The sequence below is a fragment of the Frieseomelitta varia genome, unplaced genomic scaffold, assembly GCF_011392965.1.
Source record: "Frieseomelitta varia isolate USP_RPSP 00005682 unplaced genomic scaffold, Fvar_1.2 scaffold_498, whole genome shotgun sequence".
Classification (NCBI taxonomy): Eukaryota; Metazoa; Arthropoda; class Insecta; order Hymenoptera; family Apidae; genus Frieseomelitta; species Frieseomelitta varia.
Genome location: NW_025110254.1, coordinates 141668 through 156108, shown reverse-complemented (window position 1 = coordinate 156108; position 14441 = coordinate 141668). Strand labels below are relative to the sequence as shown.

General features: G+C 36.3%; 2 protein-coding genes across 3 annotated transcripts in view; both read right to left on the bottom strand.

The window, feature by feature from the left end:
- Positions 1–10015, bottom strand: part of LOC122533141 (ABC transporter G family member 20) — a 53981-nt gene extending 43966 nt beyond the window's left edge. The window contains exons 1-2 of one of the 2 annotated variants that reach the window (XM_043662563.1): positions 9927–10015; positions 5676–5908 (exon numbers count right to left, since the gene is read on the bottom strand). In XM_043662563.1, coding sequence (XP_043518498.1) covers positions 5676–5749 — 74 coding nt within the window. In that variant the 5' untranslated portion in view covers positions 5750–5908; positions 9927–10015. Of the gene's footprint in view, positions 1–5675; positions 5909–9532; positions 9652–9926 lie in introns of those variants that run through there. The other variant, XM_043662562.1, reaches the window with a different exon arrangement.
- Positions 10016–12226: 2211 nt separating this feature from the next.
- Positions 12227–13741, bottom strand: LOC122533144 (copper homeostasis protein cutC homolog). The gene is made up of 2 exons (XM_043662567.1): positions 13621–13741; positions 12227–13072 (listed from the first exon to the last, which is right to left on the bottom strand). Exon 2 carries the CDS (start codon positions 13070–13072, stop codon positions 12323–12325), a length of 750 nt encoding a protein of 249 aa, XP_043518502.1. The 5' UTR covers positions 13621–13741; the 3' UTR covers positions 12227–12322.
- Between the last annotated feature and the right edge of the window lie 700 nt (positions 13742–14441).

The window sequence follows — 14441 nt, the reverse complement described above, 5'->3', positions numbered from 1 at the left end:
TTTTTTGCTCTTCACTTGCAAAAGTAAACGTTGTAAAACAAAAGGGAAACGTAAACTTTTTAGAAAATTATAAAAGTGAGAACCAAAAAAAAAGTAGTTTTTAACCATCCTTCCCTCCCCTTTTCAAGTGACGCCACTGACTGACTTAGTGACCCACGAGCTAGTACTAAAAAAAAAAATAACGAACAAAATTTGACCTATTTCTCAAAAAAGGTTCCGCACTATAGTGTAAGAACATCTTAGAATAAAAATTTTACAACGAGCTCAAGTTTATCCTATTATTGTACTGTATGTCTCTACAAAAATTATGACAGCTTCAACATCATTTATCATCATCGCGTTAATGTTAATGGTGTTGCGTATAAAAGCGTAATTAAAAAAAAACACAGAGAACAAAAAATTCTCTCTGATCGATGTTGCCTCGGTGAAGTGGAGAATGCTAAACGAATGGTTAGTCATTGATAAAATATGGATTTCCATGCTTTAGCACAGTGTACACGATTGATGTAACCTAAGACGTAAAAAGTTATCTGCCGTGTTAATGCCATCGACGAGCGAAGTGGACGAGCCAGTTGGAGTTTATTCGGTATGCGTAGCCCGTCTAACGTAGACAAATCTTGTTCTTATTGATGGCAGGTTAATCCAAGATGGAGTGGAAGGTCTCTGCAAGGTCTCGCGGAGTTAGTGTCAGCCACCTTCTAGTGGGCTTCTTCGAGTAAAAGCGAAAGTCTCGCTCGGCTCGGTGCACGTGCACTTGGCTCGATTCTCGTTGCCGTGCTTCGTGTACGCAATGAGGCCGTTTCCAACTTCGTCAACCTTTGTCTTCTGGATGCCCTAGGCATGTCCGTGCAACGTTATCAATTATTCGCCATGCTGATCAATTCCAATGATTGAAATGCAGAGAAAGTAGAGAAGTTATCGTTCGCGCTGCTCGCGATATATTGGAGTGAAATTTTATCTACGATAAAGAGCCAACCATTCGAACGATTTTCTTGTTAACCGAACAGCTGCACCGAGTTCAGAGAATCACGCGAACGAAACGCAGGTTGCTATTAGACGTGTATGTACGTAGAATCAAATACACGCGATAATGATGCTGCAAAGACTAAAATACGTCGTGTGGAATTTGTTTGCTCTTGTAATACGCCACGCGTGATTTTTATATTGGCACGTATAATTCTCTACTTTGACCTTTGTGACTATTTTCATCCTCGTCATTCCATTCTTCGTTTTCTACTAACTTCGTCGGCAGTTCATGGATTTTCATGCATTTGTAATACATAGAAGTACGTTTTTTTTTTTTTACTAACTTCCTCTCTTACTTTTTCACTTTTTGCTCTCGTCAGATTGTGGATTTTTTTGAAGGAAATACACATTTACATCGATATGATCGTTTTCATATCAAGTGATCCAGTTACGTTCGTCAAAAATTTGCTACGTCGGGCTGCATAGGATTTTCAGTGTCAAAGGACATGTAGTCAAAGGTCGTTTTTTCAAGGCTGAGTCAAATATATTGGGCAAGCATTGGATCGGTGAATTTAACCCTGAAACAGCCTTCCTGGGGAAAAATGGACAGGCCAGACTTAAGAAACCGCCACAAGACTCATCGAACCAGGTCGCTGAATGCGGCCGAAGGTATGGCATAGACGTGAAAGCGGTCAGTCCGGCTGTTGTGTTACGTAAATCCCAGGAAGAGTGTTCAAACGTCGATACATCGATGACCGTCGATCATGCATCAGCCACGGAAAGACCAAAGGGGTTTTCCCTTTGTGCGAGCCTCTTGGTTTCGTAGCCTTGTGCTACTTTTTAGGCGTCTCGAATACCTAACTGCAATTTCGTCGATGGAACTTGGTGATTTTCAATTAACCACTCGTGCTTGATAAATCGAAACGATTGCCGCGTCGGGGAGAAACAAATAGCCAGATCGTTCGCTCGGCGTAAAGTTCGCGCGTCGTTCGATTCGACTTTGAGTTTAAAAACTTTGAGTTTTTTTTTTTTTTTTTTATGAAAATTGTCAATTTCAAGGTATCTGTGTAAATTCACTCCAAGTGTGAATTATTCTTTTCTACGATACAGGTGCTATTTTGTTTAATGTCATTGGCAATGTTTGACAATTGACACGGAGTATGTTGTACTTTTGAATACTCTTTTCAAAATTTTAATTTTGTGTACTTTTTTCGCTCGAGCAAGCGAAACGTATATTTGATCTTCGAGGAACAGAAATTCGAAATCTACGTTGACTTTGAAAGGAAAGATTCGAAGAATGCTAGGTAGATTTTGAGAATCGATTATTAGAGAAAGCGACTACATTAGGAGTCTTCGACTAATGTCGGACATGAGCCAATACTTCCTTTCGTAGGAACGTACGTTAAACAACTCGTACTTGATTAGTCATCTCGAATATCGTCGTTAATTTATCGTTATCGTATAACAAATTCAACATCTTGGAGAATTTCTTGAATTAATTAACGAGCTGTTCCTTTCGGGTTTTGCAAAATTTACGTAACGATAAGAAATTTTCCCTAAAAAGCTCCTTTTTTTGTTCGAGCTAAAGAGAAAAATAAAGAATATCGTTGTTTTCTCCTTTTCACTCATGATTATTAAGATTCTAAGGGATAAATTTTCGCGATGATTTTTACTTTGCAACGATCAGAATTCCACGAAAAAAGACACAAAGTATTTTAGTCGGTTAACATGAAAATGTCGGGGAAAAATTTGAATACGAAAGAGCGAATATTTAATAATTGCGTCATATATAATTACGTAGATTCAGTCGTGTTGAACTTTATTCAGGTTTTTAGCTCTGTTTTTTAATTTTTTAATAATTTATGTCATTTTTATAAAAAGAATCAAGCTGTTATAATTCATCGTGTGAATTAATCTCTAGAACATTCAGCTGTATTTATGTAAGATATCACGCAACGCATGTCGCCTCTTTAATAATTATTAGTCGATGTTATTTTTTTTATGTTAATGAGATTGTACATTATGCTAATTATCTTCGTAGTTCTGCCGGCACAGAACATGGTAAATGTGGTGCCATCTCTCGAGGTATGTTCGGACTTTCCTTCTTTCTGATTCTTATAACAAGAATCGGTACGTAAGAGAACAACAAAGCAGAATTTGCAATGCCACGTAATTATCTGCATAATTATTATCGTTATTTTTAATGAAATATTTTAAATCATCTGACTTAAATGTGCCTGTGCATTTTCTTTGATAATGCAACATATGATTCATTTATTTTTACCATGTTGAACTAATCTCATCTTTTCTTAGTTCCTAATTTCAATAGTAACTCGTCGAGAAATCTTCAAGTAATCTATTATTACTTTTTCATTGCGAACAGTTCAATCTGATGATTTTCAATATGAGAACAGGCGTCGTAAGCTAACGCAGAATATCTAGTAGTGTATCACACAGGAACCTTCTGTTTTGTGATTCATCGACGACTGTTACTCATCAATTACTTGCAAATGCACCAGTTTTATCACTTAACACAAATGACCATCGTTAGAGAAATAGCTCTATTTGAGCTACCTTTAAATAACAAAATTTATAATTTACGACGTACGTCAAATTTTTCAGGTCTTTCGACAATAATATTCTCCATTGATTGTAAGACGATACAACAAAATTATGAAAGGATCAGAAGCTTAGCTAGTTCTACAAAAACAATCTTTGTCTCTAAAATAATTGTGACATCTAGACTCAACCAGACACGATTCTTCCACGATGTAATTATAAACATACAATGAATATTTCCTTTGAAAAAAAAAAAAAAAAGAAGTGAAAAAGAGAAATACCAACAAACTTGAAATTTTCCTTGAAAAATCATAAATGTATGCAAAATTAAAAATGTATACCGATTAGCATAAGCCTGTCGATTTTCTCAAGAAGATAGATTTGAAGAATCGGTTTCGTGGATAGTAATTTTGGCGAATTGTTCACGTTGGAGGTTCTCCTCTATGAAGGAGAGATTGGTGTCAGGTCAATCTGACACACAGCTGTATGGAGGATGCGTCGGTCGCGATCGTTCGTGTATTTTGCCTACATTTTACCCTTTCACTGTGTAATGATAAAGCGAACGAGCCACGAGCGGACTATTCACCGGGACTTGGAGCTCCTCGTCGGCCACTTTCACGCGCGATTGCGAACTCCGTCGCGGAGCGAAGCAGCCTCGTACCAACGCGCGGCGCTCTTGCAAAATTTGCCTCGCACCTTCTGCGCCATTCGTTGGCCGACTTTTTTTTTGAACAGTTCCATCGGCTTTCCACTCTGACTGAAAATTTCTGGAAAGCAACATTTCGTGTCTTTCCATTTTGCACAATTCCCCTGTTCCTTTGGAAGGTTAAAATCTAAAAGAACAAGCGCAAAGCGATCGAGATCGAGATACTTTTCTCGAGTTCAATTTTGAAAGAATAGAATTATATAAAAGAGAGCGTGGATGGATGGATGTTTTTCTAAAGTTCCTCTAGAAATTTATGGAAATTTAATTGTTAAATTGATCTCTCCACCAAGATTCGACTTCGTAAATTTTCGTAAATACGAATATGTTCGTTGTCATAAGAATCTGACTCGTCCGTGAAAAATCAGCAGAAAATTGGAATGTAAGTTACCATAATAAGGCAATATGTATTCAAGGGAAGTTCGTAGATCTCATGCAGCATTTATGTTCTTGCAACAGATTACAAAACCGCGGCCATATCGCGTAAACAGTTGAACTTTTTATAATTTTCGAATTATGACCGCAACAGGCAGCATTTTTTACTACCCCTATAACCACATTGCGGGTTTTTATGCGAATTTTCCGGGGGATAATTTAAAAAATAAGTCGTACGAAAATATTTTCCCCACCCATTAAATATTTTGGACATTTTATATATTTTCGTGTATTCTATTCTTTTTCGTATTTTTAAATTTTGCAAAAATGTATAAAAACTCGCTGTCTATTTGTTGTAGATTATTATTTTGTTATCGTTGTGTCGTTTTTTTTTGACCGCGTAGCTGCGTACGAAAGAGTTTCAATACACACTTAGAGGAAAAAAGATATTCTACAATTCACGATTTTTATCACAGATTACTCACACAGTAAAATATACACTTGTTACATATTAAATCAGCCAATTAATTTGAAATAAAACTTCAGGTTGTTCTATTTTTGTATACTGCTCTCCTTGTTTGCAATATCCAATCTAACATTTTTTTTTTTTTCATTTTCCAAGTTACATTTAAATTGCAAATTCTCGGGAGAACTCATATTTTTGAAGAAACATTATATTTTTTACTTTAGATAGAACATTTTAATAGATACTGATACAAGATAATAAATCGCAAACTGTCGTAAATGAAATTTCACTACTTATAATCATTGCAAACAATGATTTTTTCTGTCCCTCATCTTGCAATAGATGACAATAAAACATTTAATCCCATTTTTTTTTTAACTTTACTTAATTTTTCAAATGTTCCAGTAAAGTTTCACCTATGATAATAAGGATTAAGAACAGCAGTATCGTATCGATATCAAATGTAATTTGCATAATTGTTACACTAGTGTAATCGTAGAAGAATCGAGCACAAAGTCGACGTGTGGTCGGTTTTCTCCGACCGACGAAAGTAAAGTAAAAGTGGAAGCGTAAGTGTTCGAACAAATTTTTAAGCGTGTTACTCACGCGGTCAGCCCGTCGCTCCAGCTGAACATCTTCTTGATCTTCTCTCTCTCTTTCGAATCGCTTTTGTTCTCCATCTTGATCAGCGTTCCTCGCGTGACTTTTCGTGCGAATTGACCAAAGAATTTCGCGATCAAAGGATCTCTTGCCGAGATTTTTTTCCCCTTCTCTCAGTGACACGGCATCTTTTTTCTCTCGCTGCTGGAAATTCGTGTCTCGTAAACAGTCGTCACACACTGAAAGATCAAATACGCTCAGTTAGTATAATATATTGATTAATGGAAGATTAATGTGGAACTTGAACTGGCATATATTGATTAATGGAAGATTAATGTTCAACTTGAACTATTATCTTTTAATAAATCCGTTCTCGTAAAAAAAAAAAAGATGATGAGACAAAGAAAGATATATCGATGCGTCGTAGTCAGGGCGTGTTTGCACGTTTTTTATACATTTCCATGTAATCCAATGGAACCAAGTGATTTGCAATGCAAATATCGATTGATATTTCTTCATTCGAATGGCAACAACGATGTAGAAAAGGTTTTCAGAATATTTCCACAAATATCTTATACATTCATAATTTAAATGCAAATTAAACATTCAGTATCTCGCGTGAACGTGACCAAGTGTGTATACGTTTTAGAACATTTTCGCGAGCCTTGAATTCATCAGTTAAATATAAATCCAATATTACGTGAGACTGATACCGAATTTATATATTCGTCAGCGGTATGGTTTATCAAAGATTTTTAGAATGTTTTCACAAACATTATTAATTGCATTAATAAATTGACGTCTAAATGAGAGTCCACTGTTTCGCGATAATTGACCATCGTTGACAGGATAATGATAATGATCGTTTCAAGAATAAATTCCAATTGGAACGGAAAGATCTTGGAGAGAGAGAGAAACCGAAACGTTCGGTCTTTTGACCAAAGTGTACCCGATCTCTAAATTCCGCTTAGAAACCAATATTGTTTCTCCACGCTTTCGCAGGCCTAGAAAAGCGATCCATTTCTTTGGAAGATGCACAGATTCGTGCATCTGGAAAGAACTGCGTGCCCATTCGTGACATTCGGAGGAAAGTGAAACTGTTTAAACAGCGAGTACGTATCTTGTGCGAGCAACGCAGCGCGCCTTGGTTAGATCATTATGAAGAAAGCGTACTGTATAACAATTTGTCAATGGAATAGAAAATGCGACGGCCTAAGAATAACATATGAATTTTCCTTGGCACGCTGCTATCACGGAATCTTCTCCCCGCCGCTCTATGAGAAATAACTTCGTCTAACTTCGTTTCGTTTCACCTTTACAAATGAGACTGCCGTTTGAATTATAAAACCGACATTATTGATGTATGCGAGCCAGGATATGAATTATGAAATTAGTGTCAAGGTAAAAAAAAGAAATAAAGGAAAAAAAGAAAGATCCGTTGTCAGTAAGTGACAACCTTCGAAGTTATTGGAATGGAAAAATCTACGCTTCGAGAATGGTGGACAGCATAGGAAAAATCACAGAATCTTGAATTCTGAACTGAAAATGTTTCAAAAGTTCAAGTTCGAAGGAGGAACATTTCGTTATGCTTCGTGACGATCGAGATCGTTGTCACTCGACCGTGAAATTCTAAACGGATCTTTGATCCAGAAATGACAAAAATTGAAAATCACTGCGACAATGTGCTGGCAAAATTTGAAAATTAATATTTAATAATATATAATTAGTCGTTTGACATTATGAAAAGACTTGCGTATTAAACGAGTTGTCATCGAGTCTTTCTAATTCCATCTCGTGGAATTAGACTGTCTAACTGTTCAGATAATCGTTCTATTGTGTTCACGAGTAGCATGCACGTCGTTGACCGGGTAAGAAAGTGGAGCTTCCGTCGGCCAAAGCGGAAGTGCCACCAAAATGCTCGCTGCAAGCGGTCGATGATCGATTTGCTTGGTATTCTGTACGCCGTGCTCATCTACCCGAATAATTAGCGAGAATCGAGTGCACTAATCGCGGTTGTGTGTTTATTTACATTTAAAATTACATCAATAGGTCGTTGGGAAGATTTTTACTCGAAAACCTGCAAATAAAAGAACTAGTTTAAAAAACAATTGATTTAACTCGTTTCTCTGAATCTCTTTAAATGACAAGTACAGTCGTGTCAAGACACATGTTCGTAATATAAAACGAGTAATTGGCTATCAAGTCAGGAATGGCTATATAACTTCCAAGAATAGCTATATAAATGTAATTAAAAAAAAGAAAATAGCAAATCAACAAATAAAAAATATTGACGAGTTCGTCTTCACATAACAATGTAGTTACATTAAAATAAGTGTTTAAAATTTTTTTTACCTTTAGCGACTTCTGCGACTTACTTCAGATTTAATAGATATTTAGACATAAATACTAGACTTCATTTTGTTATCTATATGCGCATAAATATGAATTCATAATAAATCTACTACTTTGCAAGCTAGATAAAGATGTCGCTCGAATTACGCGTGGACCACCAATGCGGTTGTATCGCGTGGCGACTTTATGCAGTTTGCGTATTCGTGTTATGTGAAAGTGTTTCACGTACCTATATACATACGTTACACGACAAGTTTTAATTGCTATTCCGTCCGAATTCCCCTCTATTACATCTTATATAAAACTGGTAAAAGTTGAGATTTCGTTCTCTTTGTGTTGACCCGCGCGATCATTGATCGAAAAGAAAGAAAAACGGAAATACCGTTAGATCGGTGAGCGGATCTGCTTTCCCGATTTATCCAGCGCCACGTGGATAAACGACTCGATCGACCAAAATACGCCATAGATATGCAGTTCTCGTGTTGCACACGTAACTCGGATTATTCAAGCTTCATTCTGGTTGCTCGTCTCGTATTCAAAAAAATCGAAAGTCTCTACCGATCTACCTTGTCTTGATTCTTCCTCTTTTTTTAATAGTTTTTTTAATAGAAGCGATTGCCAGTAGTATTCCTACTTTGACATTTTAATGTTTCTGTTGGAAGTGCGACTCGATGTTATAAATGTCTTTCATAATATAAGTCTTTAGATCATATAAAAAGCGCCAATGACACGAGAGCATTAATAATTCCTACACGAGCACGCGATCGCGTGACAGATGATTTTCATAAATGCAAAATTTTCTGCGAGATGTGAGAAACCGATTCGATTAGTATTTCCAAATTAAATTGAACGACAGTTGTCAATTTGTTTTCCATCGGTCGGTATTGAAGGTCGTGTACGTACAATTTGACACGCACACTACGTTAAACGTACATATATATGCGGGGGTGTACGGTACAGTTCGATATATCCGATTTGGAACAGAAAGGTTTTTAAGAGAATGTATGCCTTCATTTATCGCGGTCTCGAATGGAAGTAGGTCAACCAGAAGATTTTGTAAAATATTATGAAAGTATGTGGAATATTTCTATTCAAACTGTCAGATGTACATACATACGACTGACAAGACTGCACACACGGTGAATTTCAGGTTAATACCCGTATTACATTTCCAATTATTTCGTCGTTACACTTCCTCGACTTCCTTCACTTATTCACTTTTTTGATTTCATAAGACCAAACACGCCTATGTATATTGTAATACGCATGAAATCAATGACACATTGTAACCACCGGCGTTTTTCATATTAAAGAGGAAGTACTATATACATTCTACGTTACCAGAAAAATCGAAATACCGTACGTATTGTACGTAGCCTTTCACGATTGATTCGATGTTTTCAGAGAGTCGAATCTCGAACGACTGACATCGATTTCTCGCGCGATTTCTGCACCAAAGTATTACGTACCATTTGTGCGGTGTACCTATTTTAAAATATTGGCAAAGTTACCTCGATGATATCGGCGTCTTCTGCTTTATACTTCAACAATATCTCTGACGTATAGCGAATAATATAATTGTTCGTATATGTATATATATTGTATATATATATATATATCTCAGATTCCTTGATAACACATGTACGATACGGCAATGTTGTTACTTTTGGACATGTCTGCGCACACCGAATTGGATGTTTTCGCACGTAGGTGAGAAAAAATTTATCTCGACAGGTAAGTTACGTACACTGTCACACATTCAACGATACAAAATGATCTTGCATTCCAGAACGAAGACGCGCTCGCGGAATATAACTCGTGATCCTCCTTTCGGATGAAATACGCGGAGAGAATGGCTGGACTGTCGCGAGACGAAACAAAGAGAATCAAAACGGAATGATGTACCGTGTACTACTGCAGTGGTTTACAGAAAGGGAAGGACGAGGTCTCTGAGTGCACGGATGGTCTCTGAGGACGCCCGAACGGTTTGAACGTCTTTCTTGCACTGAGAGAAGAGTCCAGTTGAGCAATAACACGCAGCCACCGGCAATCGTGTGTTCACATACCAATACATGTTCTCTAGGCCAACGCACCTTGCAGGGGTATACTGCTACGCGCTATATGCGCGCGCGCACGTCCACTTGCCGGTAAATACACTCTCTATCGGTCCACTCATGGGCGCCGAAGCAGTTGGCAGCACTGCTAAAAAACTCGACCCCATGATCCTTTGTGCCAGATTCCAATGATCGTGTTTTCCTTTATCCCTTCCGTAGGTAAGAAACCCGTCGACCGACTATAAACGATTCATTATCGATTCACTATCCGATCGTTCGTTTGCGTAGTTCTTTCAGATCGGCATCAGTGATCCCGTCTGCAATTCAATATTCGAGATTATTCGACACGACAGACCGAACGATCCAATTTGCTCTTGCGCGCCATTTCGTCCTCGGTGAGTGCTGAAGTTTGCTTTTTCAATGCTAGAATTATCTTTCGTAGATTTTTCAAACCTACTATTCTTTAACACGTTTGATATGAAGGTTATTTTAATATTACCCAATTTTCTATTATCAACAAATCGTGTAATTAATAATCAATCGTCCGTGACATTTCTCTCGTCGTGGATGTTTTAAAGAATGGTTAGGAATGTACAAAAAAAAAAAAAAAAAGAAAACAGAAATTTCTTGCGAAACCTAACATTAACGTCAGGTTTTGAAACAAGTGTTTTCCCCTCGATCGCTTCTACCTTTCGAGGTTATTTTCAAATTCCCATTCACCGACGCCAATGCGCGCGCGCGCTCACACACACACACACACACACACACACACACACACACCCCAAGAACGTCCGCGATTGCACCACGAAACCGTACAAGCGTTACAAACTTACACATCGAACCTACATTTGTGCGTGTTCTTTTTTTATACGCACGTATGTCCCAAGTAGCTTTCGATTCCACAGGCTGCGAGGCAGGTGGGAATGTGTGCGTGTCTATATACGCACTTTTCTTCACGTCGTGTGTCGTAAATCGAAAGTGCGCGGCCTGCAGTTGGTCGCCAATGCCGTCATCTTCCGCATGCGAGGACCCCTTATGCACCGACCTGTTGCGTAAAACCTTTGCAATTCCAAATTGGTCGGAAAGATATTCGCCGCGAAATTAATGCATCGCTTGCGACATCCGTACGATCATGGACGATCTGTAAAAAGCCGCAGTCATGATGCTGTGTAACCGACTAATACTTCCGCTTTAGAATACAATCCCTCTGTAACTGACTCAAAAAACTCATTAAGGATGGAGCAATAGTAGAGGTTGTAATATTATAAATGATTAGAAAATATGGGACTGGGAAAGATAGACTAGATAAGATACAATTATGAATATATAATACATTATATATACAATATGAATATATTGTATATATAATATATGTACAATATATATTATATATACATTTGTTTTATTACAAGGTAGTTATGACAAGGAAATTTGATAGAGTTTGATAACTTGTGAAATTTTATTAACAATTTTGATTCAATTGTGCAAGAGAGTGGCTCTGTTGGTGTCTATAGGAATTAGAGGTTTAAAATGAAATGTTTAATGGTATACAAGCAATCAATTTCAATGTGCATATGTACAGATTTAGAATAATGTCGGGACGATAATTAATTTCGAATAAGATGTTGTGTCAAAATTCCTGAGAAAAGCGAGTTAATTTTCTGTATGCATAAAGAAGGACCGCAAAATGATTTCATAGGTTCTGAATCATCGAATCATTGTTCTCTATTTTCCGCGACATGAAACAGGCAATCTTATCTCATGCATAATTTTGAACACGTAACACAGATTCCATTTATGTGTACTCGTAGGTACTGTGAAGCTATTGCAATTTAAACGCGAATGATAATGACATCTACTGAACTTATTATACAGAAGAATACATTTGCATTTTGAGAATATTTACGTTGATGTATATCTAATCGCGATGGAAAATTATATCTTTATAAACTGTCATTGATTTTTTTCATAGAACCATAATTATTTACTAAATAATGATTTGCATTGTTAACATAATCTCGCCATTGCATACGGTTTCTCGTTTCTTTTATTATGTTTCAAAATCGCATAACTCATATTGTCGCGTCTTTCATCATTTTCGCACTTCACTGAACAATGCTGAGATGTTGTAATAAATACTTCGAAGCATGATTTCAGTTATAATAGTTTTTATTGAAATTAAGGTTCATGTACAAATAATTCGAAATTTGTTCTTCTCGCGTTTGTTTACGAAACTAAATTCTGTTATTAGGTAAGTTTAGGTAATAAAGTATGACGCGGTTCCTCAGGGACTGGATAAGCATCAACCATTGTTTGAACTAATTTCTTATCAGTCGCCATGACATAATTACTTTCACTAAAGCCAACTTTAACTTTATTACGCTCAATTTCCATCTTTCGCGAAGCAGATGAGTGAAACTCTTTCACTCCAGATTCTGAATGTATCTTCAATATATTATCTTTAGTAATACCAGAAGCTGCCACCACAATGATTTTATCTTTCGCTTCGTCAACGAGCTTCTTTATTAATTTTAATCCCTCCTCGGCAGTGTTTTTATGACCAGAAGTCATAACTCTTTTAAAACCAAGATCTATCAAGATTCGCAACGATCTTATTGGATCACGGACTTGGTCGAAGGCTCGATGAAAGTTTACTGGCAATGGGGAAGCAGCAGCAAGAACCAATCTACAAGCTTCTATGTCAATATCGCCGTCTGGCGTCAGTGCGCCAAAAGAGAAACCGTCAGCATCGCTTTTTTTCAATGCTTTTAAATCCGATAACATAATTTCTATTTCGTTTTTCGTATATATAAAGTTTCCAGGACGTGCTCGAAGCATAGCGTAGCATGGTATCAGTGACATGCGTGAAACAAATTGGAAAAAGCCAACAGAGGGTGTTAAGCCACCCTCTATGATCACAGAGCAAACTTCCAATCTCGTTGCACCACCTGTGATCGCATGTCTCCCTGACATCACGGAATCGATACAGATTTCCATCTGAAATATAGTGTTGGATTATTGTAAGATACGTACGCATGATTTAATCTACTGAGAAACAAGCAGTAAAATAATGTATAAATGTTCAGACCAAGATTATTATACAAATGTAAAAATTTGGAAAGACTTGTAAATCGATAAAATTTGCAAAAATATAGAAACAAAATTAAATATGAATCTGAGAAAACTTGAAAACTTGAAAATTAAGAAACTTTGGAAATTTTCAAAATTGATCGACACATTTGTAATAAAATATGAAAGCAAAATTGTAAACTTAGAAGAACTTGGAAAATTAAGAAATGAGGTTCACTGTCAATGATTAATGGATCTTTAATTGGCTAAATAACGGCGATGCATGCCTACTGTTTCTATTCAAAAGTGTTACCAATTTCCCGCTAAAGAGCGTGACGGAAAATGTTACTAGCTGTTTGTTTGGAACAAGCAAAGATGTTGCGTTATCACTGTGACAGTTATTTTATTTTCGAGAACAACACTATTATTCGTCAGAAAAGATCGATGTTGGATATTTGGACAGATTCTCTGATTACCTGCTTGAAGATACACGATACTTAATAAATTGAAATGAACGACAGGAAAGCACAACAATGCGAATAATAAATGCACTTGAATGTGTTGCGATGTGTTACTGATTGTGAGACGTTCAGTTCGCCATCTACAGAGATAAGCTGAATTATTTGTAACGTTTGAAAAGTAAGCACGAAAAATGATGATTTTAAAAATTTTCACTTGAATGCAATATCGATTAGTTTATCAAAATCTAGATGAAAATGATTTGGGGATTTATGTGATTAATAAAACAGTACATTAGTTTTAGCTGAAATTGGAGTTGTTAACGATACTATTAAAAGTGTCATAATTATTACCATAATTGTTATTAATATCTACAATTTTGTAGTATTAAGTGTATATATGCATAGTTACTAAAATCAGTAAGTCATCAACTAAAAATAAAAGTATTTTATACAATAAATTTATTCGATATAATTAAATGTAATTCTATAAAAAAAAAAAAAAAAAAAAAAAACAAGTACTTATCTGTAAGAGATTTAGTTAGATAAGTAATCAGAATATTTGTTTATCTCGACTTCAAAACTCGATGGAGTTCCAAGAGTTTTTCAACTCTTTACTTGAAATATTAATAGAACATTAACGGGATATTGATATTAATTAGAGAACTAGTTTGCCACTCGTATTTAATAATTGAAATACTCTATCATTTTTTCAAATTGAAATTAAGATTTTCCACAAGATTTTAGGATTTTCAACTGTCTTAAAGTCGAAATCAAATAGTTTCTGTTGTCAGTCACGTACCTTTAAATATGTCTGTTCTTCCCTGGTGGTGTGAGAA

What these genes read in the sequence shown, in the direction of transcription:
- LOC122533144 (XM_043662567.1), bottom strand. Translation starts at nt 13,072, where the DNA reads ATGGAAATCTGTATCGATTCCGTGATGTCAGGGAGACATGCGATCACA.